Here is a 22,067-nt window from a genome sequence, read left to right as displayed (position 1 = left end):
TGAATTAAAATGGGTTTTCTTCTTGTGAACAATATTTTAATTTTAAATTTAAAAAGAAAACTGCCTAAAATGAGTGATTTTCACTAAATCACTAAAAAAGTGATTTTCAGTGAATAAAAAGCAATTATCTACACTTAAGAGTTAAATTTGATTATCACCCTTAATTCATTTCCCTAAAAAAGGTCTTGCTAGGCTTTTGTTCTGCAACTTTCCTATAGAGAATGTTAATGTTTTCTGCTGAACCGAAAAGTAAGTTTTCAATATGTTTTTGCATCTGCTAGCTCTTTGTCTAACCTTTGGAAAGGAATAACTTCTCTATCTTAGTTTTAGAGATTTTTTTGGTTTGTTTTTTGTCTAATTCAAGACAGCCAATGATATGTAAATAGAGAGCCATTCTTGGCCTTAGGAAAACCTGGGTTCAGTCTCATCTCTGACACATATTTATAATTATTGACAAGTGACTTAATTTCTCAGTCCCTCCAGAAAAGACTATAATTTGCAGAACAATTATTGGTTGCATTGGGAAAGAGTGTTTCCTCCCTAGAAATCTCAAAAGTCAAAAGTCTGAATCCATATCTAATCCACTTAGCTGACACTAATGAAGGATTGTTTGTATTTGATTGACAGCTATGAAGGGAAAGAGTAAATGGATAATTAGTTGAGCTAAGAAATTTGATTGATGGATACATATTTATAGATTAATGCAAGAATCTGGCCTGAGGAAGACTGGGGGGTGAGGGGGAGAGAGAGATTGTGGAAAGGGCACAAGCCATGTTGAAACATGAGGGAAGTGAATGGGACCAAGTGAAGATTTCTCAAAAAGTCTATGAAATGAAGTGGGTCAGATTTTAGGGCTAAATTTCAGGAAGTCATGTGATCCCTATTCTCAGAGGGCTGTAGGGCAGAAAAGGTCAGACCCTAAGCCTAAATTTCAGGAAGTCACATGACTCACAAGAAGTAGACAGCATTGTTGATCATTGGTCAGTGGTTCCTTCCTTTTCAGTCCATCCAGTGAACCCAGGTCTTTTGCTATATAATTGATTTCCTGTTTCCATCTGGTTGCCATACATCATGCTGAAAGATCAGAGCCAAGATGCTCTGTGTCTGTTCAGCTGGTGTGCTTGGACTTCCTTGCAAGGACCCAATAAAGGCTTTCTGTTTGAATCTGAAAATGCCTCAATTTGGGTAAGGGGTTTAGCACCCCATCTCACACAGAAGCAACATCTTTAACATAACATATTTAAAACTAAACTCAATGACTTTCTCCCTAAACCTTTCAAATTTCCCTGTTTCTCTATAAGGCTATCCCCACCTAGATTATTCCAACAGCTTCAAGTCTCTCCCCACTGCAGTCAGTCCTATAAAGTGGCCAAAGTAATTTTCTTTAAACACAGATCTGACTACATATATCACCTACTTATCTAACTCCAGGGACTTCTTATTGCTTCTAGGATAAAATAGAAACTTTGCTGTTTAAACTTTTAAAGCTGTGTGCAATCTAATCCATCTATCTTTCTGGCCTCATTTTTATATTACTTGCCTCTCCTATACTTTTTGATCCAGCCAGACTGGCCTTTTCTGTGTTCCTAAAACACAATACTACCATATCCCATCTCCAAATTTTGCAATCTCATTCCTAATTTTTGGTATACATTCCCTCCTTACCTCTGCCTCATTTTCTTTAAAATATAGCTTAAGCATCATTTTCTGCATTATTCTTTCCTGATCCATTTATCTGCTATTGCCCTCCCAAATTGCCTTATATTTAACATATATATATATACATATATATATATACACACACATATATATAAAAATTTATATGTATATATGTATATATATACACACACATATATAAAATTTATATGTATATATGTATATATATAAGCTTTATGTTTCTGCTACATATATTTGTACATGTACTTGTATCACTTTGTTAGAACATAAACTCATTGAGAGTAGGATTTGAGACAGAGAAAAACAAAGAGAGATTCTTAGAGAAAGATAAAGAGAGAGGAAGACAGAAAATCCCAGATTTTGCCCAAGGAGGAAAGTGTCTAATAATGAAGCAAGCTGGGGAAAGGGACATGTTCAAGATTCTGAGTCCTCTATATGCCATCTTTCCACTGTCTTTTTCTCCTGTCAGAGGTCTATTCCTGAATAGATCCCTTAAACTTAAACTGCATTTTTTTCTTTTATCTTGGTATTGAAAACCAGAGGGGCATGCTGTCTCTTTTCCAAAGCACTCTCTAATCCCACTTCTTATGCAGTTATGTATCAATCCATGCAAATGGATTTTGAACTAGAAGCTACCATAATAGTAAACATTTAATAAATGATTGCTGTTGTTGGTTAAGCCATGATGTATTTTTGTTGGTTTTTTTAAATCATTTTCATTAAATGTTGTTCACTGTTCAAAAATTTTACTAGGAATAGTCAGATTTATTGGCCTATAGTTTATAAATTATACTCTTGTTTCTATCTTTTAAAGTACAATGTATTTTCACCCATAATTACAATATCTCATTTTTAAGGTCATCTAGTCTAATTCATACCTGAATCATATAGATGAGGTCATCTAGTCCATTTTATATCTGAATAAGAATCTCCTCCCCAACATATCTACAAATGATGACTATTCAACTCATATTTGAAGAACTCCATTTAGGGGAAGACCACTACCTTTTAAAGTAGCCCTTTTCTCTTTTGAATGATTAATAGTTAGAAAGTTTCATTTTTATTTCAAGTTTAGACTTGCTTGTTTTCAACTCTATAGTAGATAAAGTGGCCAATTTAGAGTAGAGAAGAGCTGCATTTAGATTCTGCCTCTGACACTACCTATAGACAAATCCTCTAACTTCTCTAAGACAAAGATTCCTTATTTGTAGAATGAAGATAATATCTATATCACATGTAAAGTCTCTTATAAACTTTAAAGCACCATAAAAGTCCCAACTGTTATCTTATCCATTGTTCCTTCTTCTGCATTCTGAGGCAAAGCCTGGCAGCCCTTCAGATATTTGAAGACAGATTATGTACATTATGTACATGCTGGTAAATATTAAATAATAAACTTTTGGGGAACACTTTTTAAGTTTAATCTACATTATTAACATTTTTTCCATCATTTTCTTAAGCCTAGACAATCAACAACATAATAAATTAAGCATTAATTTGTAGTATTTGCTGATTTGCAAGGTGTAAATGCTCACATTGATAACTTAACAGTCATCTATTTCTTTCAGAAGCTAGCTATAACACATTTCTGAGCCTAAAGCATTTCTTCTCAAAGTTAGACATAACAAGTTCCAATCATTGATCATGTGTGATGAACCTAAAACCCTTCAAAATCCTGGTTGCCCTCCTTAGGTGCTCTCCAATTTATCAGTGCCCTTCCTAAAATGTAGCACTCAGAACTGAATATAATATTCAGTGTATTGTGTGACCAGAGTAGAATACAGTGGATTTATCACCTTCCTAATGCTAGAAGTCTGCCTGTCTTGCTGAAGAATATAATCATGATCTTTTTTGATTGTCACATCATATTTTTTACTTATATAGAGTTTGCAATATACTAAAACCCACAGGTTTCTTTTTCAAGCTATGTGATTTCTAGCTACATTAGAAAGAAAGGCTCAATTCCAGGGATGGGGATATTTTCAAAAACGATTATGGTAGAAACAAAGCTATTGCTAAAGCTCCTTTTAAATAAAATAAAATAAAATTGACATTAACATTCATTGAAAAATTGATCACCTGTGGAAGAGGAAGGAATTTATGACCAAAGAAGAACTAGAGATCATTATTGATCACAAAAATAGAAAGTTTTGATTATATCAAATTGAAAAGTTTTTGTACAAACAAAACTAATGCAGACAAGATTAGAAGAGAAGCAATAAACTGGGAAACCATTTTTACAGTCAAAGGTTCTGATAGAGGCCTCATTTCCAAAATATATAGAAAATTCACTCTAATTTATAAGAAATCAAGCCATTCTCCAACTGATAAATGGTCAAAGGATATGAACAGACAATTCTCAGATGAAAAAATTGAAACTATTTCTAGCCATATGAAAAGATGCTCCAAGTCATTATTACTCAGAGAAATGCAAATTAGGACAACTCTGAGATACCACTACACACCTGTCAGATTGGCTAGAATGACAGGGAAAGATAATGCGGAATGTTGGAGGGGATGTGGGAAAACAGGGACACTGATACATTGTTGGTGGAATTATGAACACATCCAGCCATTCTGGAGAGCAATTTGGAACTATGCTCAAAAAGTTATCAAACTGTGCATATCCTTTGATCCACCAGTGTTTCTACTGGGCTTATATCCCAAAGAGATATTAAAGAAGGGAAAGGGACCTGTATGTGCATGAATGTTTATGGCAGGCCTCTTTGTAGTGGCCAGAAACTGGAAACTGAGTAGATGCCCATCAATTGGAAAATGGTTGAATAAATTGTGGTATATGAATATTATGGAATATTATTGTTTGGTAAGAAATGACCAACAGGATGATTTCAGAAAGGCCTGGAGAGACTTACATGAACTGATGCTGAGTGAAATGAGCAGGACTAGGAGATCATTATATACTTCAACAACAATACTATATGATGATCAATTCTGATGGACGTGGCCTTCTTCAACAATGAGATAAACCAAATCAGTTCCAATAGAGCAGTAATGAACTGAACCAGCTATACCCAGCGAAAGAACTCTGGGAGATGACTATGAACCATTACATAGAATTCCCAATCCCTATATTTTTGTCTACCTGCATTTTTGATTTCCTTCGCAGGCTAATAGTACACTACTTCAAAGAATAATTCTTTCTGTACAGCAAAGTAACTGTTAAGACATGTATACTTATATTGTATTTAATTTATACTTTAACATATTTAACATGTATTGGTCAACCTGCCATCGGAGGGAGGGAATGGGGGGAACAAGCGAAAAAAGTGGAACAAAAGGTTTGGCAATTGTCAATGTTGTAAAATTACCCATGCATATAACTTATAAATCAAAAGCTATAATTTAAAAAAAAGAAAGAAAGAAAGAAAAATTGATCACCCAAATAGCACTGGAGAGCCACATGGTGCGTATGAATTATACTGTAACCCATTACAAACATTATAAACGTTGGAACAAAGGAATGGATGAAAAAATATTTACTATGTGATTACTATGTTCAAAACACTGTGCTAAGCACTAGTGATTCAAATATTAAAAGAAGACAATCCCTCCTTATATTCTGTTGAGGAAGATAACACATATCAGAGATAGAAAGGTCCCATTGTTCTTCGCTTTTTTTGTAGCAGCAAAGTCAGTATTAATGAATCTTCTTTAATATTACTTCTACTGATATAAACCATGTCTATTTCTGATATTCATTTAACAATGCTAAAGAATTTGATGGCAAAAAGTTTCTTTTCTATGTCTTCAGTAGATAGAGCTACTAAAGAAGCAGTTGCTTGATCATACCTCTGTCAGAGTTTATTCCCAGAGCATCTTCAAGTGCTACATTTGTTCTGGAAACATGATCATTGGGGGTAGGAGGAGAATATATACAAACATTCCAGAGACTCTCAAGCTTATTTGCTCATTAATGATCTGCTCTTGGGTCTTGGTGGCAAGGATTGTGAATCCATTCTCTACTCAGTTATGTCTAATCTAGAACCAATCTAGAAGTATGGTTGGCAATATGGCAGGGAAAGAGGGAGATTGCCATTTCCCGGGCTCTTGGTGGACAATGTCCTTGGCTTTTATTAGTTTTGGGGTCTTAGGGAGATGGGGATCCAGGTGATGGTGCTGTGTAAATCAACCTGGCTCTTGACACCCTTCCCTATCCCCCCCATATATCTTGTTGCTTTTACTAGAATGGCTTGCCCACCCTATGGACAGAAGTCAGTCATCAAAGTCATCAGTATATGATAAAAAGATAGAAATAACATAAGCTGGTCACAGAAGAACAGTAGATTAACAAGAGTAGTTTGCATGCTCTATTGATGTCGTTGGACTATGAAGAGAACATGAGAAGGGGTCCTAGCACATTTAATGTGCCATATGTGGTATTTTATAAGAGTACAAGAATTGTAGAGGAGAAGTGGGCAGACATATGAGGGTTATAATCTACATGCTGTAGAAAATACATTAATGAAATCAGGTCCATTCAAGTATTAAAATATTTTACTTTGTATTAATAGAGGTTTTAGATTAATAGAGAACAGCCCAAAGTTATCCATAATCTTGTATTTACTTGTTTAGAATTCAATAAAAACCACTTGTTTATAAAAACTAATTCTTTCATACAAGGGTGAAAGTTCATAAATACTCTAATTTATTGGTTTTGAAAATATTATTATCTTTTGCTTTCAATTGATCCTAAAATAAATTTTAAATTTGAATTAAATATATTGCACTAAAATTTCATTATTTTTGTAGATAACCCTAGAAAAGGAATACATTTTAAGTTTTCAGAATTGAAAGTAGGTAAAGTTACCATATATTATAGTTATACTATGAAAGTTAAATCATCATAATAAATTATTCTTATTAGGATATTTAGTTATGGAAGGTATGTTATATATATGTATATATATATATATAAAATCAGGCATTTTATTTTTTATTTTCAGGGTATCTTGAACAAGAAAGTGATACTGTTGTTCAACTCAAAAGCTCTCCTCCTTATATGGCTTCTAAAGAGAAACCTGCAGATGATAATTTCTCACTTGTTCCAAAGAGTCCTTCAAAAAATGTATCACATATCTGCCTTTCTGATATGTATACAGCTGTCGAAAAACCAACAAGAGAAGAAAAAACAAGGAGTAAAACAGAACTAGTTTCTGTAACAGTCGGAGAGGGAGAAAGAAAAAATACTTTTGAATCACTAGACTACAAAACATTAACCATTGAACCATACACCCCATCAGTAAATCATACCGAATCTTTTGAACCTAGTAGAAAATGTGAGGATGATTTGGATCCTTTGAGCAATTTTATCATTCTAAGAAAAAAACATATGACCATCTTGTCAGAATCTGAAGTTTTTATGCATGAGGGCCCCAAAGAAGGTAAGGGAGTCCTTTAAAGCCTAACTCTGATATTTTTCACCATTTCAAAATAGTATTATCAAGAACCTAATGAGAGAAATCATAGTATCATAAAATAAAGGGAAATCATATAATTCGATCAGATTGTACAGTAGAAAAGAACAACTTTGTAATGTTCCTATAACATATATTTCAAGATGCAACTTTATGTGAGTAAAGAAAAAGTCATACATACAGTATTTTTTTCATATGTACATTTAAAAATGTGTTAAATCATCACAAAAATTATTCTTATAAGGATATTTAGTCATGGAAGGTATGTTATATACATATAATCAGGCATTTCTTTTATTTTTTATTTTCAGGGTATCTTGATCAAAAAAGTGATACTGTTGTTCAACTCAAAAGGTTTCCTTATGTGGTTTCTAAAGAGAATCCTGCAGATGATAATATCTCACTTGTTCCAAAGAGTCCTTCAAAAAGTGTACCACATATCTGTCTTTCTGATATGTGTACATCTGTTGAAAAACCAACAAGAGAAGAAAAAACAAGGAGTAAACCAAAACTTGTTTCTATTACAGTCAGAAAGGGAGAAAGGAAAGATGCTTTTGAATCACTAGACTATAAAACATTAACTATTGAACCATACACCCCATCAGTAAATCATACTGAATCTTTTGAACCTAGTAGAAAATATGAGGATGATTTGGATCCTTTGAGCAACTTTATCATTCTGAGAAAAAAACATATGACCATCCTGTCAGAACCTGAAGTTATTGTGGATGAGGGCCACAAAGAAGGTAAGGGAATTTTTTAAAGCCTAACCCTGATATTTTTCACCATTTCAAAATGTTATTTTCAAGAACTTAATGAGAGAAATCATAGTATCATAAAATAGGGAGAAATCATATACTTCAATCAGATTGTACAGTAGAAAGGAACAACTTTGTAATGTTACTATAACATATAGTAACATATTTCAAGGTGCAACTTTATGCAACTCATATATACAGTGTTTTTTTTCATATCACGCACATGTAAAAACTTGTTAAATCACCACAATAAATTATTCTCATAAGGATATTTAATTATGGAAGGTATATTATCTACATATAATCAGGCATTTCTTTTATTTTTTATTTTCAGGGTATCTTGATCAAAAAAGTGATACTGCTGTTCAACTCAAAAGGTCTCCTTATATGGCTTCTAAAGAGAAACCTGCAGATGATAATTTCTCGCTTGTTCCAAAGAGTTCTTTAAAAAATGTACCACATATCTGTCTTTCTGATATTTATACATCTGTCAAAAAGCCAACAAGAGAAGAAAAAACAAGGAGTAAAACAGAAGAACTAGTTTCTATAACAGTCGGAGAGGGAGAAAGAAAAGATACTTTTGAATCACTAGACTACAAAACATTAACCATTGAACCATACACCCCATCAGTAAATCATACTGAATCTTTTGAACCTAGTAGAAAATGTGAGGATGATTTGGATCCTTTGAGCAACTTTATCATTCTGAGAAAAAAACATATGACCATCCTATCAGATACTGAAGTTATTGTGGATGAGGGCCACAAAAAAGGTAAGGGAGTCCTTTAAAGCCTAACACTGATGTTTTTCACCAATTCAAAATATTATTTTCAAGAACCTAATGAGAGAAATCATAATATCATAAAATAGGGGGAAATACTATAATACATCCAGATTGTACAGTAGAAAGGAACAACTTTGTAATGTTACTATAACATATTTCAAGGCGCAGCTTTATGTGAGTAAAGAAAAAGTTATATATACTGTGTTTTTTTCATATCACCACAATAAATTATTCTCATAAGGATATTTAGTTATTGGAGGTATGTTATGTATCTAATCAGGTATTTCTTTTATTTTTTACTTTCAGGGTATCTTGATCAAAAAAGTGATACTATTGTTCACCTCAAATGCTCTCCTCCTTATATGGCTTCTAAAGAGAAACCTGCAGATGATAGTTTCTCACTTGTTCCAAAGAGTCCTTCAAAAAGTGTACCACATATCTGTCTTTCTGATATGTGTACATCTGTTGAAAAACCAACAAGAGAAGAAAAAATAAGGAGTAAAACAGAAGAATTAGTTTCTATAATGGTCAGAGAGGAAGAAAGAAAAGATACTTTTGAATCACTAGATTATAAATCATTAATCATTGAACCATACATCTCATCAGTAAATCATACTGAATCTTTTGAACCTGGTAGAATATGTGAGGATGATTTGGATCCTTTGAGCAACTTTATCATTCTAAGAAAAAAATATATGACCATCCTGTCAGAACCTGAAGTTATTGTGGATAAGGGCCATAAAGAAGGTAAGGGAGTCCTTTAAAGCATAACCCTGATATTTTTCACCAATTCAAAATAGTATTTTCAAGAACCTAATGAGAGAAATTATAGTACCATAAAATAGGGGCAAATAATATAATATATCCATATTGTACAGTAGAAAGAAACAACTTTGTAATGTTACTATAACATATTTCAAGGTGCAACTTTATGTGAGTAAAGAAAAAGTTATATATAGTTTTTTTTGCATATCACACACATTTAAAAGCATATTAAATCACCACAATAAATTATTCTCATAAAGATATTTAGTTATGGAAGATATATACATATAATCAGGCATTTCTTTTATTTTTTATTTTCAGGGTATCTTGATCAAAAAAGTGATACTGTTGTTCACCTCAAAAGCTCTCCTCTTTATATGACTTCTAAAGAGAAACCTGCAGATGATTTCTCACTTGTTCCAGAGAGTCCTTCAAAAAGTGTACCACATATCTGTCTTTCTGATATGTGTACATCTGTTGAAAAACCAACAAGAGAAGAAAAAACAAGGAGTAAAACAGAAGAACTAGTTTCTATAATAGTCGGAGAAGGAGAAAGAAAAGATACTTTTGAATCACTAGATTATAAATCATTAATCATTGAACCATACATCTCATCAGTAAATCATACTGAATCTTTTGAACCTAGTAGAAAATGTGAGGATGATTTGGATCCTTTGAGCAACTTTATCATTCTGAGAAAAAAACATATGACCATCCTGCCAGAACCTGAAGTTTTTATGGATGAGGGTCACAAAGAAGGTAAGGGAGTCCTTTAAAGCCTAACTCTGATATTTTTCACCATTTCAAAATAGTATTATCAAGAACCTAATGAGAGAAATCATAGTATCATAAAATAGGGGAAAATCATATACTTCAATCAGATTGTACAATAGAAAGGAACAACTTTGTAATGTTACTATAACATATAGGAACATATTTCAAGGTGCAACTTTATGTGAGTAAAGAAAAAGTCATACATACAGTGTTTTTTCATATCATGCACATTTAAAAATGTGTTAAATCACCACAATAAATTATTCTCATAAGAATATTTAGTTATGGAAGGTATGTTACGTATAATCAGGCATTTCTTTTATTTTTTATTTTCAGGGTATTTTGAACAAGAAAGTGATACTGTTCAACTCAAAAACTGTCCTCCTTGTATGGCTTCTAAAGAGAATTTTGCAGATGATAATTTCTTACTTGTTTCAAAGAGTCCTTCAAAAAGTGTACCACATATCTGTCTTTCTGATATGTGTACATCTGTTGAAAAACCGAGAGAAGAAAAAACAAGGAGTAAAACAGAAGAATTAGTTTCTATAACAGTTGAAGAGGGAGGAAAAAAAGATACGTATGAATCACTAGATTACAAATCATTAATCATTAAACCATACATTTCATCAGTAAATCATACTGAATCTTTTGAACCTAATAGAAAATGTGAGGATGATTTGGATCCTTTGAGCAACTTTATCATTTTGAGAAAAAAACATATGACCATCCTGTCAGAACCTGACATTATGGATGAGGGTCCAAAAGAAGGTAAGGGAGTCCTTTAAAGACTAACACTAATATTTTTTACCATTTCAGAATGTTATTTTCTATAACCTAATGAGAGAAATCATAGTATCATAAAATAGGGGGAAATCATATAATTCAACCAAATTGTACAGTAGAAAAGAACAACTTTGTAATATTACTATAATATAGAAACATATTTCAAGATGTAACTTTAGCAAAAGTTACATCTTATAAAGAAAAACGCATATATACAGTGTTTTTTCATATGTACATTTAAAAATTTTTTATATTTGTAACTGAAACTACTATTTACAAAATATAGAGCCTTTTGCAGCTTTTCCTATTAGACATATTTTTCTCATTATATTTGTTGGTCTTTAAACTGCTTTTATTTTTTTTACTATTGTAAAGTTATACAAGTATAACACCTTCTTTGGGATACTACCCTAACTTAACACTCGCACTTGTTGGCTGGTGTCCTTGAGATTTGCAACTTCTTCAAGTTCTAAAGTTAATACTATGGGTCTACACTCCAAATACAACAATTCACATTTGTCCCTATCTATGTGCTTTCTATTAACAATCAGGCAGTAGACACAATTAGCTCTTGGGCAAATGTTTCATAGTCTGTTGCCTAAAAAAAGAAGTTAATATTTTCTATTTATCCTGGTAACCTTATCCCTTCTTCTTATTATTATAACTCCTCTTCACATAGAGTTGTGATGATCATGTAAGAGATAGATAGATATGTGTATATGCATATATGTATATATAATAAAACACAAAGTGCTTTGCAAACTTAAAAATGCATATTAAAAAAAATAAAATATAGCTAGCTATTATTAGCTATTAACAATATTCCAGTCCAAAGAACTAGTAACTATATGTTGAACACACTATATGGGCATTTTTATCTCCTTGCTTTGGCTTACAGTGCCTTGAATATAATAGGTTATAGGTGTTGGAGTCAAATAGCATTAGTTCAAAGCTTATAAATAGGATATATTCTAGAGAAAATTAGCTATCATAGTTTTACGTTATGCTATAACTCTAACAACATGGATTTGTTTAATTCAGAATTTATTTATTGAATACCCAGGATGCAGATTGTGGAAAAGAACAATAGGATAAGAAAAATAGCAAGAACAATGCTATGTGTGAGTAAAAAAAAGTGATCATCATCCAAGGATTGAAAGATCATTACTTCCTGGCAGAGATATCGGGGGTTGCTAATCCTGGAATTAGAATAGCACAAATGAATATAAAAATTCCAGCATTAGAGTTAGCAAAGTGTTAATAAGAATATTTTGACAATAAAATACCTCAATCACTAATAGTTTATAGAAAGTATTAAGATTAACATTTTTAAGCTCATTTTTGATATAATAAACTAAAGACCTTTTTCCTTCTGTTTTAACTATGCTTTATTACTAGTAATCAGTCAACAAGCATTTATTAAACACCAGCTTAGTGTTAAACATTGTGCTAAGCAGTTTAAAGACAAAAGTGAAAACAGATCTAAAGGAGTTTACAATTCAGCCAGGGAATACAGTGCGTCTCTATAGTGATAGCTACAAGATGATTTGGTGCTAGTTGACCTGAGACAGGAAGGCAAACCTTACTGAACAAACTCTTGAAGAAACTCAGAGGCAGAAGTTTGGAAGAACTGAATTTTAGGCATTGGAGACAACCTTATGCCAAAAATACATGGAATACTTTGTGTGAAGAATAGCAAAGTTGCTTTGACTAGACCACTTTGACTAGATATATGCAAAAGCTGTATAAATCAAAACTTCTAAAAATCTTTCTAAACATGTTAAAAATAGAATATCGCTATTGAGAGAGTATATTACCATCTAGTGATCCTAAGAGGAATTGCACCTTAAGGATAGCTAAAACAGTTATTTTAGATCTAGCCAATTTTCTTTTTAAATGTTATCACTGGAGAAATTTTTTTTAATGTAGAATGTTAACGATACACACAAAAATAAACCTTGTGAAGTTTTTTGAGACTATCCACATGTAAAATTGAAATTCTAATTACTGGATAACAGTTTTTATTATTTTAATTAAATATTTTTTTTAATTTATTAAAAATAAATATTAAATAAAAATAATTTTAAAATTTTAAAATAAACTAATTATATTTTTCATTACTAATTAATATACTTTTAAAATGACAAATATTGTTAAATTAATGTTACATTTTTAACCAAAAATGTTTCAACTCTACTAAAAATCAGTTTTATGTCACCTAATATCAGGGCCATATTATAGTAATACAGTATGTCATATTTCTTTTGAATTCCCCTTTATTGTATCTAGCATAGCTAGAAATACTATAGATAAAATATAGATCATAGATCTAAAAGGGACAGTATAGGTCATCTGGTCTTTCTTGACAAATGAGCAGATAGATGCCCAGAGAGTTTAAATGACTTGTACAAGATCACATAAATATTAAATATCAGAAACAGAATTTGAACCCAGCTCCTCTGATTCTAGAGTCAGAGTTCTTTCCATTGTATGATGCTGTCTCCCTATTTTAGAAATATAATGAATCTTAGAGATCATTCTATTCAATCTCCCATGTAAAGATGAAGAAACTGAATCCCACAGAAATTACTTGCTTAATATTCCATAGCTAATTATTTCTAAAGCTAAGTCAGGTATTTTGGCTTCTAGGGCAGTCACTTCTTTTCCCACTACATTTTACCTTGATATTTAAGTATATCTGTGATCTTCTTAATTTGGTCCCTTCCTTCATCGAGATACAGAACAATCCATGATCCATGCCCTTTCATCCTATGTCACTTTAGTCACAGATCCAACTACAGATACATTATAGATCCAAGTCTATTCACTTTTGCTGCTATTATATGCCAAAGTATTTGTGTTGATTTAATTTGAAACATCTCATGATGTTCACAGGTTTTCCTGACTTTCTTATCCCCTGCAATAGTACTAGTACCAATTAATCATCTCACGAAATTATGGTTCTTGTTGCCTTTGGTACATGATAAAATCAAGTGCTTTATTTGCTTCTCCAAGGAGGAACTGTGAACAGTTGTTCTGTTCTTGTTTAGCTCTAACTTCATTTTGTTCTCTAGTTTCATTTATAGTGAGAAAATCAGTATTAATCTGATTCATTTCCTCTAGTAATATAGCCATTTATTGGACAAAGAATTCACATTTAGAGCTTTTAGTATTTATATAGTTTTAAAAATAGTCAACACCCTCTGTTCCCTTTTCCAGTGTTTTTTTAAACCATTGCCATAGAAGCAAATAGGAATTTCTTAGATTGAAAATTATTTAATTTTTTCTTTGTATCATGAGTTGCCATGAAAGCTATAATTTTTGGAGCACTAGGCCTAAAGTCAGAACGATTTAAGTTTAAATCTGATCTTAGATACTTACTAGCTATGTGACCCTGGGCAAGTCACTTAACCTCTGCCTCAGTTTCCCCAATTATAAAATTAGGATAACCCACCTCCCACGGATTTTGTGAAGACCAGATGAGAAAATATTTGTAAAGTGCTTAGTATAGTGATTGTTGCACAGTAGATGCTATATAAGTGCTTATTCCCTCCCCTTCTCCATAAGCAAAGAAGTCTTCACTAATTGTGAAGATTGTGCTTGTTAGGGATGAACCTCTCCATACTTAGCTAGACTTGAGCCCAGAAATCAAATATAATCTATCACACTCATGGTAGGTATTGCTAAATATTTCCAGCATGGTAGAACTTGCCAGAACTTGAGCTTTGCAAGCCTATATCTCTTGAGAACTAGCCATTCTCACTCTATAATGAAACATTTTATTTCATTACTGCTCAAGAAATACTCTTGATTTGAATTTAATATTCATAAATTTACAGTAATCTTGAAAAGGTTATAATTTCTTGATTAAAAAAATTATAGCCTATTTAAGTGATTTATAAATGACATGAGTTTATCCTGAATATACAAATTTATTATTATGTTTTAGAATCCAAAATGCAAAACAAAGAGGAATATACTTTGATTCTCGAAGAAGAAAATCTTGCTGTTTGTAGAGAGCTATCCCCTAAAAAGAATCAACAAAAGGAAATAAATGATGTCATTGAAATTCAAGCAACAGGTGTGTTGTAAATTTTAATGTTTATTTAACTTTAAATTACTTCACTAGGATGACCAAGACTACATTTATTTATCATATCTACTACCACTTTCTTTTATTTGGTTCAGCTCTGCCTGTTCAATAGTAGTACATTCAAGCTCTTTCCAAATGTGCCTTCCATATCCCCATCCCAAGTCATCTCTCTCATATCTACCTTTGTCCAAGAAAACAAAAGTTAGTTTCCTCTGCTAATTTTGTAAATGAAATGAAATTTCCATAGCTTTCTGATTTATCTTTTACCCTTGATTTGTGTGTGGTTATTACTATTTGTTCATATTAGATTAAGATTATTTTTTTTATTGTCCATGTCAAAGCAACTCTTAGATTTTACATATGTTGGAGAGGGCAGATAATACAATTATATAATACTCTTTATACAGTGCTATGTGGAATTGGATAATTAGTAAATAAATACACTCTAAAAATATGATAATTATTCTTTTGTAAGCCTATTTGTATTTAATTATAGATTAAAGTCTTTTCCTTCATTAAACTGAATTATTATAGAAAATCAGTTTTTCTTATAAGAAGTCTCTCATGGTCCTTTGAGAGCCTTCCTGGCCCTTTCCCTAGAAAAAATTAAGGTTTCAAGCACACAAAGAATATTGATGCCTTCATGTCAGGTTTTTTGAAAAGTAATATAGTTTTTTAATCAACAAGTGCATACCATCTATCCAACAAGTACCAACTTGACTTTGTCACTTTTGTTTTTGCCAGACAGCCAATGCCAAGCATATAGCCTTTTAGAAGCAATAGCGACCCCTTTATTAAAAGAACTTGCTTGCCATGATAGTCTTCATACATCAAACTGGAAATTTGCCACTCTTGGCTTTGACCAAACTAGATTTTTCTTAAAGCAACAAGAAAAAATAATAAATGAAGTTTTTCTTCAAGGTGAGTAAAAATATAAGTTCATATTCCTTTAAATATACAGATAAATGCTTATATGTACATTTTTAAAAAATTTTCCTATAAGGATCATAAACCTGCAGTATCTATATTTCTATAGCTAAAAAATCTGCCAACTGGTAGCCAATTCAGAATTTTAGGCTGATCCTTAAGTGGCAGACATGCCACTTATTGTCAGACCCATATTCAGACTTTACATTTGGTAAAATACATACCATAAAGTGCTGAATTTGGAGTTAGAGAAACTTGTATTCTAAAACCAGTTCTGCCATTTATATATCTATAGAATAACATACCCATAGAGTGCCTTAAGGTGTATGTTTGTGTGTGTGTGCTTTATTAACTATATATAAAATTAATTTTAAATTTTTTTAATGTTGCATATATTACTTATAGTTTTTCATAAAGGCATAATTCTGATAAAGCTACTAGAACATCAGCCATTCACCAAGATGCAGAATGAAAAAAGCCTGAACCACTCAACTCTTAACTTTGCTTGACCAAAATAAAGGTCTTGACCCTTGACCAAGGAGAATACCCTTTGAACTGAAAAAGGTAGAAGAAAAATGGCTAAAAGGGAGCTAAAACCCCATGTTTACAAAGCAATATTAAGAGAAGAGCATACTCTAGACATATTCAAGTCACCAGATCCAGACATATTACATTCTATTATACTGAAAGAACTGGTGGATGTGTTTGCTGAGCTGCTGTTGTTGCTATTTGTTAGCAATCTTTAAAACATTGAGAGAACAGGAGAGGGATTACAATGCTGAAAATAGGAAAATATCCTGATTTTCAAGAAAGACAATGGAGTGTATAGATTTTCAGCTAGCGAACTTGATCCCTGGAAAAATCCTAGAATTGCTTATTTTTAAAAATGGTTAATGAATATTTAGAAGTGTTTTTCACACTATTGTCTAATCATACTGAACACATTAGAAAACTGGAGAATAAGACCTACAACTACCAAGGGTTCCTTCTCTCCTTTTTTTTCCTCTCTGTCTTGCTGCAGGTCATGCTAGAACCCATAAAGGACGGTTCAGTAGCTGAAAGACCTTCTACCACTGGAAGTTCTTTGAGTCTTTGCTTTCCCTTTCTATAGCTACAATTATTCAAAAACCATCTGAGTTGTTTGACTATTCCCACAACATGGATGACATTGGAGATAATATACTAACTTTATTTCCTTCTAGTGAGAGAGGAACATCTGCCCTTCCACTACACTCTAAATTCCTCTAAGCTTTACCATCTACTCTGCTCCTAGATCCAGCAAACCCCTAGTACTGTTATATAATCTACTGATTTAATTTAATAATCCTTAGACCTTATCATCCAAATTCCCCCTCGCACATTCTTAGGACTCCTAGTTATGGGGATATGAAATTGTCTTTCCCTTTTGATCTGTAAAATTAACACTCTAAAATTGTGTACTCTTTGATCTGTAAAGAAGGGAGATTGGAGTCTCAGATCCTCCTGGGAAGCATGTCTCCCCAGACAAGTGTCATCCTACTGGGCTATTTCTAAGCCAAATCACCTCCATTGATAGCCAGATCTCCTTTCAAATTCAGGCTGAAAAAGCCTTCAAAGTAATTTCAATTGGAAGACCCTGGTCTGAGCAGTTCAAACTGTCCTGAACCCCCTACCAAGATCTCATAAAATAGGTTTCTATTTACCTATTTCTTTGTAGAAGTCTGGAATAGGGCATAGCTACCTGTCAGCACTCCCGTGTGCTGAGAAGACATTCTCTTCTCAGTGCCAGCCTCCATTTCCCTAATAGGACTTTACCGCTGAAGAAGTCAGTTTTTCTAGCAAAGCTGACTTCTCATCCAACAATAAACTTCCTTTTTTTGCCACCAAACACTCTTCAGGTTCATGAATTCTTTCACAAAAAACTGTGTCAATTAAAAGGGGATTTCCACAACTCTCTGACTGCCACTAGAACCCCATCACTAGCACTTATATGTTGATTCCCTGACTAAGTGTTAAGAAAAGTTTGAGAATAGAGACTCTTAATATTTCTGTGTTCCTCACATTTAATGTAGTGCAGAGCACATAGTAAATGTTAGTAAATGCTTTTTAAAAGTCTCTTTTATTTTGTGAACTAAATTTTATTTTATTTTTTCCATTAACAACATTTATTTCCTTTTACTCTCCCTCCACTGGGGGGAAATAAAAACAATTTGCTAAGTCAAGCAAAACAAAATCCCACATTGTCTATGTCCAGAAATATCTTACTCTACATGTTGAATCTATCACCTTTCTATTAGAAGATAGGATCTTTGGAAAGCACAGTTGATTCCATTGATCAGATATTCTATGTCTTTCAATGTTATTTATTTTCACATTGTTATTGTATAAATTTCTCTCATGATTCTGCTCATTTCACTCTGCATCAGTTCATACAAGCATTCCCAAGTATCTCTAAAACCATCCACATCATCATTTCTTACAGCACAATAGAATTCCATTGCATTCATATTAGTATATATACTTTGTTTACCCATCCCACAGTTGATGGGCATCCTTATAGTTTCTAGTTCTTTTATATATTCAAAAAGAGCTGCTATAAATATTTTTGTGTGTATAGGTCCTTTTTTTTTTTCTTTTGGGGGTGTAGATTTATTATGACATAGTTCCAAATTGTCTTGCAGAAAGATGGGCCTACTCACAGTTTTACCTATAGTATATTAATGTGCCAGCTTTCCTATGACACCCCCTCCAATATTCATTATTTTCCATTTTTGTTAATTTTCCCAATCTTATGAGTCTGAGATCAGACTTTAGAGATATTTTAATTTTTATTTCTTTACTTATTAATAATTTGGAACATATTTTACAGATAGTTTTCCCTTGAGAGTGCTTTGAATATTTGATAATTTGAAAATGACTCATATTTATAAATTTGCATCAATTCCTTATATATCTTGGGCATAAGACCTCTATCAGAGAAATTTGCTACAAAGATTTATTCTTAATTAACTTTCCCTTCTAATCTAAGTTGTAGCAATTTTGTTTATGCAAAAACCTTTTTAAATTTTTGTAATCAAAATTGTCCACTTTAACTTGTGCAAGCTCTCTCCCTACTTTGGTCAAGAGTTCTTCTTCATCCTATTGATCTAAAAGGTAAATCCTAATTAAAAACCAATATCAAGATTCTGTAAGTCAAAAAAAAATTCACATAAAAATGCTGGAAAAAAAAAGAAAGAAAGAAAACCTCAATGTTCAATAAGCTCAAAAGCATAAATTACTTGGATACAAAAATAATTACTGGAGAAATTGGGAAGCATTTTAGCAGAAATTTGTTAGATCCACATCTTATATACTATAATACATTTGTCACTAATAATCCTAGAACACCTATTTCCACAAAGAGCTTTGCCTACTAAGGATTTATATAGACTGGCTTCAGTCCTGGGAAAGGAATGATCCTAAAACAAGGAGTCAGTCTTTTCTCATAGTTAATGGCTCATTATTTCCTAACACTAGAGTTCTAGGGGAAAACTCTTAGATATGCCTCATCCCTGGGGACTCTCCTAATTAACAAAGATCCCTTTTTAGAAAAGCTATTCAGTGTACAAAGTAGATATAAAATGACTGTATATTTTTTCTTATTGTTCAGTCATGTCTGAGTCTTCATGATCCTTGGCAGAGATATTGAGTAATTTGTCATTTACTTCTCCAATGGAATAAGATATGCAATGATTAAATAAATGACTTGCCCAGGATAATAGCTAGTGAGTGAGGCTGTATTTGAACTCAGGTCTTCCTTACTCCAGGCCCAGCACTCTATCCACTGAGCCATAAAGCTACCACATTTCTTTTGTCACTTAAGAAATGCCTAAATCTCCAAAAACTCAGAAGCACATTAACAAATACCTAAAACATGAAACTGTAGCTGACTACTTATTATACTCTCTGAAAGATAAAGGCATTTAGATTTACTGAACTGACCATTCACTTTTTTCTCTGATTTACATTCTCTATGTAGCCCATAAGTCTAACACTCCAGGCAAATCAGGACATGACTTGGGCTTTCTTAGTCTTTCCAACTGTATCATTTCCCTAGTAATAGTACATCTTCTGTGAAAAACAATGTAGTTGCAGGAAGCATTTCTTGTAATTAGCACTGACTCAAGACCTGAATTCACACTCATGAGGTACCAGCCAAATCTAGAAATATCTGTCTCTCAATGACTTGTGCTTATAAGCACATTTAGAAAATACAATCAGGGAGTTAAAATCTAATCCTGGACTTGAGTGGTTGCTCAGGAGTTATTATTGCTATTTGTTCAGATACCAGTAGTCACTGGAGGTGGGAAAGAGAAATCCAAGGGAGAGTCCAAAACCATATCTTCAGGACCAAAAAAGACATAGGAAGAGAGAGCCTTTATCATCTCCCTTTGTAGCCTAAGTGAGTGATTTTAACTGACTCAGTCATCAGTCATCTTTAACATATGCTTTGCCTTATGTCAGTCATGGCAACTAAAAAGAGTTTTCTGCATCCCAAAGTGCAAGCCAGAGCATGTGTCTGGCCTCATGGAGCCTGAGCATGCAGAGACCTAGATTCTTGGGAAGTATCCCAGTCCAGCAAATTGGGAAGAAAGGGAGTACTTCTACTACTGAATATAAAGGGTCTCACATTTTTAAAAATTAGAAAAAATATGAAATCAAACATTACATTTGTGGCTAAGGGGAAAAATTTTAAGCAATCAAGGATTACAGAAGATTACAAAAGATAAAATGGATAATTCTATTTTTAGTTATATGAAATTAAAAGGCTTTTACACAAACAAAACTTAGTGCATCAAGGATAAAAAGAATATGAAATGGGAAAATGCTTTGCACCAAATATCTCTAATAAGCATCTGATCTCCACATAGATAGAACACCCCAGGCTTGGAATTAGGAGGATATGAGTTCAAACCCAGCCTCAGACACTTACTGGCTCTGTGACCTTGGGCAAATCATTTAACATTTGTTTACCTAAATTCCCTCATCTGTAAAATAGGACTAATCACAGCACTTGCCTCCCAAGGTTGTTGTTAAGATTAAATGAGATGATATCTGTTAAACACTTAGCACTGGCACATAGTAAGGATTATATTTGGGCTCTTAAAGACCAGGGATAGTTCAGCAATTAACATATGTAAGGCTTTCTTTAAGTACTGTAATTCACCTGTCTTCTTATTTGAATATATTGAGAAAAACTAAATATTTTTATTATCCCACTTATCCTGAGTTTCACTCTATTGTGAACATTTTTGTTCTATCCTTTCTAATCAAGAGATCATTCTCCTTGGTATAGAAGAGAAGAACAAAATAAAAAGTCTGAGTTATTCTGTTTTCTATCATCTGTCATCATCATGAACTCTTCTGTCCTGAAACATGGTTCTTCTTTGATCATTTTCTTGCCCCCAGTATAATTTTTTAAGCTATTGAAATATCAAAGAAAATGGAAAATCATAATTACCAGAAGACTACTCTATGAAAGCACAAGATTACCTTTTAGCATAATTTAATGTGATTTCTACTGGAATTTGGAATTATTTTAGTATGGACTGAGTTTTTGAAGATTTATAGAATTATAGAGCACAGTAGTAACTATCATATTAAACACAGGCCCAAATACTTCTTAAGTATAATAGTCCAACTGGATCTTCTCACTAGCTCTCTAATCTTAGTAGTAGATACTATGTTAAGTAAGGGTTAACCTTAATTCTAAGCTCCATCCTGCCCTAGCTACTGGAGTCAAGCCTATCCCCAATCAAAGAATTTTATCCGGTGATTATAGATGTTCACTAGACTCTTATCACTGCATCCAAGTTTTTCAGGAACTAGCTTCCTCAATTTTCAACTCCTTTAATAATTGGGTATTCTATATCTAAATCCTATTCCCTCTGTGATTGAATCAATGATGTCAATCACTTGCCTCTTAACCTAGCTATGGCTAATTGTGTATTATGTATTCTATCTTTCATTTTTTACTTCCTCTCCTTTGGGTCCTACCCTCAGATTCCAGTCACTGCTTGTTTATTCTTAAAATAACTTATCTTTGGCTAACT

The 22,067-nt window shown here is 32.6% G+C and overlaps 1 protein-coding gene across 1 annotated transcript in view; it reads left to right on the top strand.

The window, feature by feature from the left end:
- SHOC1 (shortage in chiasmata 1) overlaps positions 1–22,067 on the top strand; it is a 133,565-nt gene that overhangs the window by 70,063 nt on the left and 41,435 nt on the right. Inside the window, 8 exon segments of the mRNA XM_051972417.1 lie at positions 6,642–7,079; positions 7,424–7,858; positions 8,205–8,642; positions 8,961–9,401; positions 9,741–10,178; positions 10,530–10,961; positions 14,926–15,057; positions 15,814–15,990. Coding sequence (XP_051828377.1) covers positions 6,642–7,079; positions 7,424–7,858; positions 8,205–8,642; positions 8,961–9,401; positions 9,741–10,178; positions 10,530–10,961; positions 14,926–15,057; positions 15,814–15,990 — 2,931 coding nt within the window.

The sequence above is a fragment of the Antechinus flavipes genome, chromosome 1 (genome assembly GCF_016432865.1).
Source record: "Antechinus flavipes isolate AdamAnt ecotype Samford, QLD, Australia chromosome 1, AdamAnt_v2, whole genome shotgun sequence".
NCBI classification, from domain to species: Eukaryota; Metazoa; Chordata; class Mammalia; order Dasyuromorphia; family Dasyuridae; genus Antechinus; species Antechinus flavipes.
The sequence above is the reverse complement of the archived record's forward strand: the minus strand, read 5'-3'. Positions and strand labels throughout refer to the sequence as shown.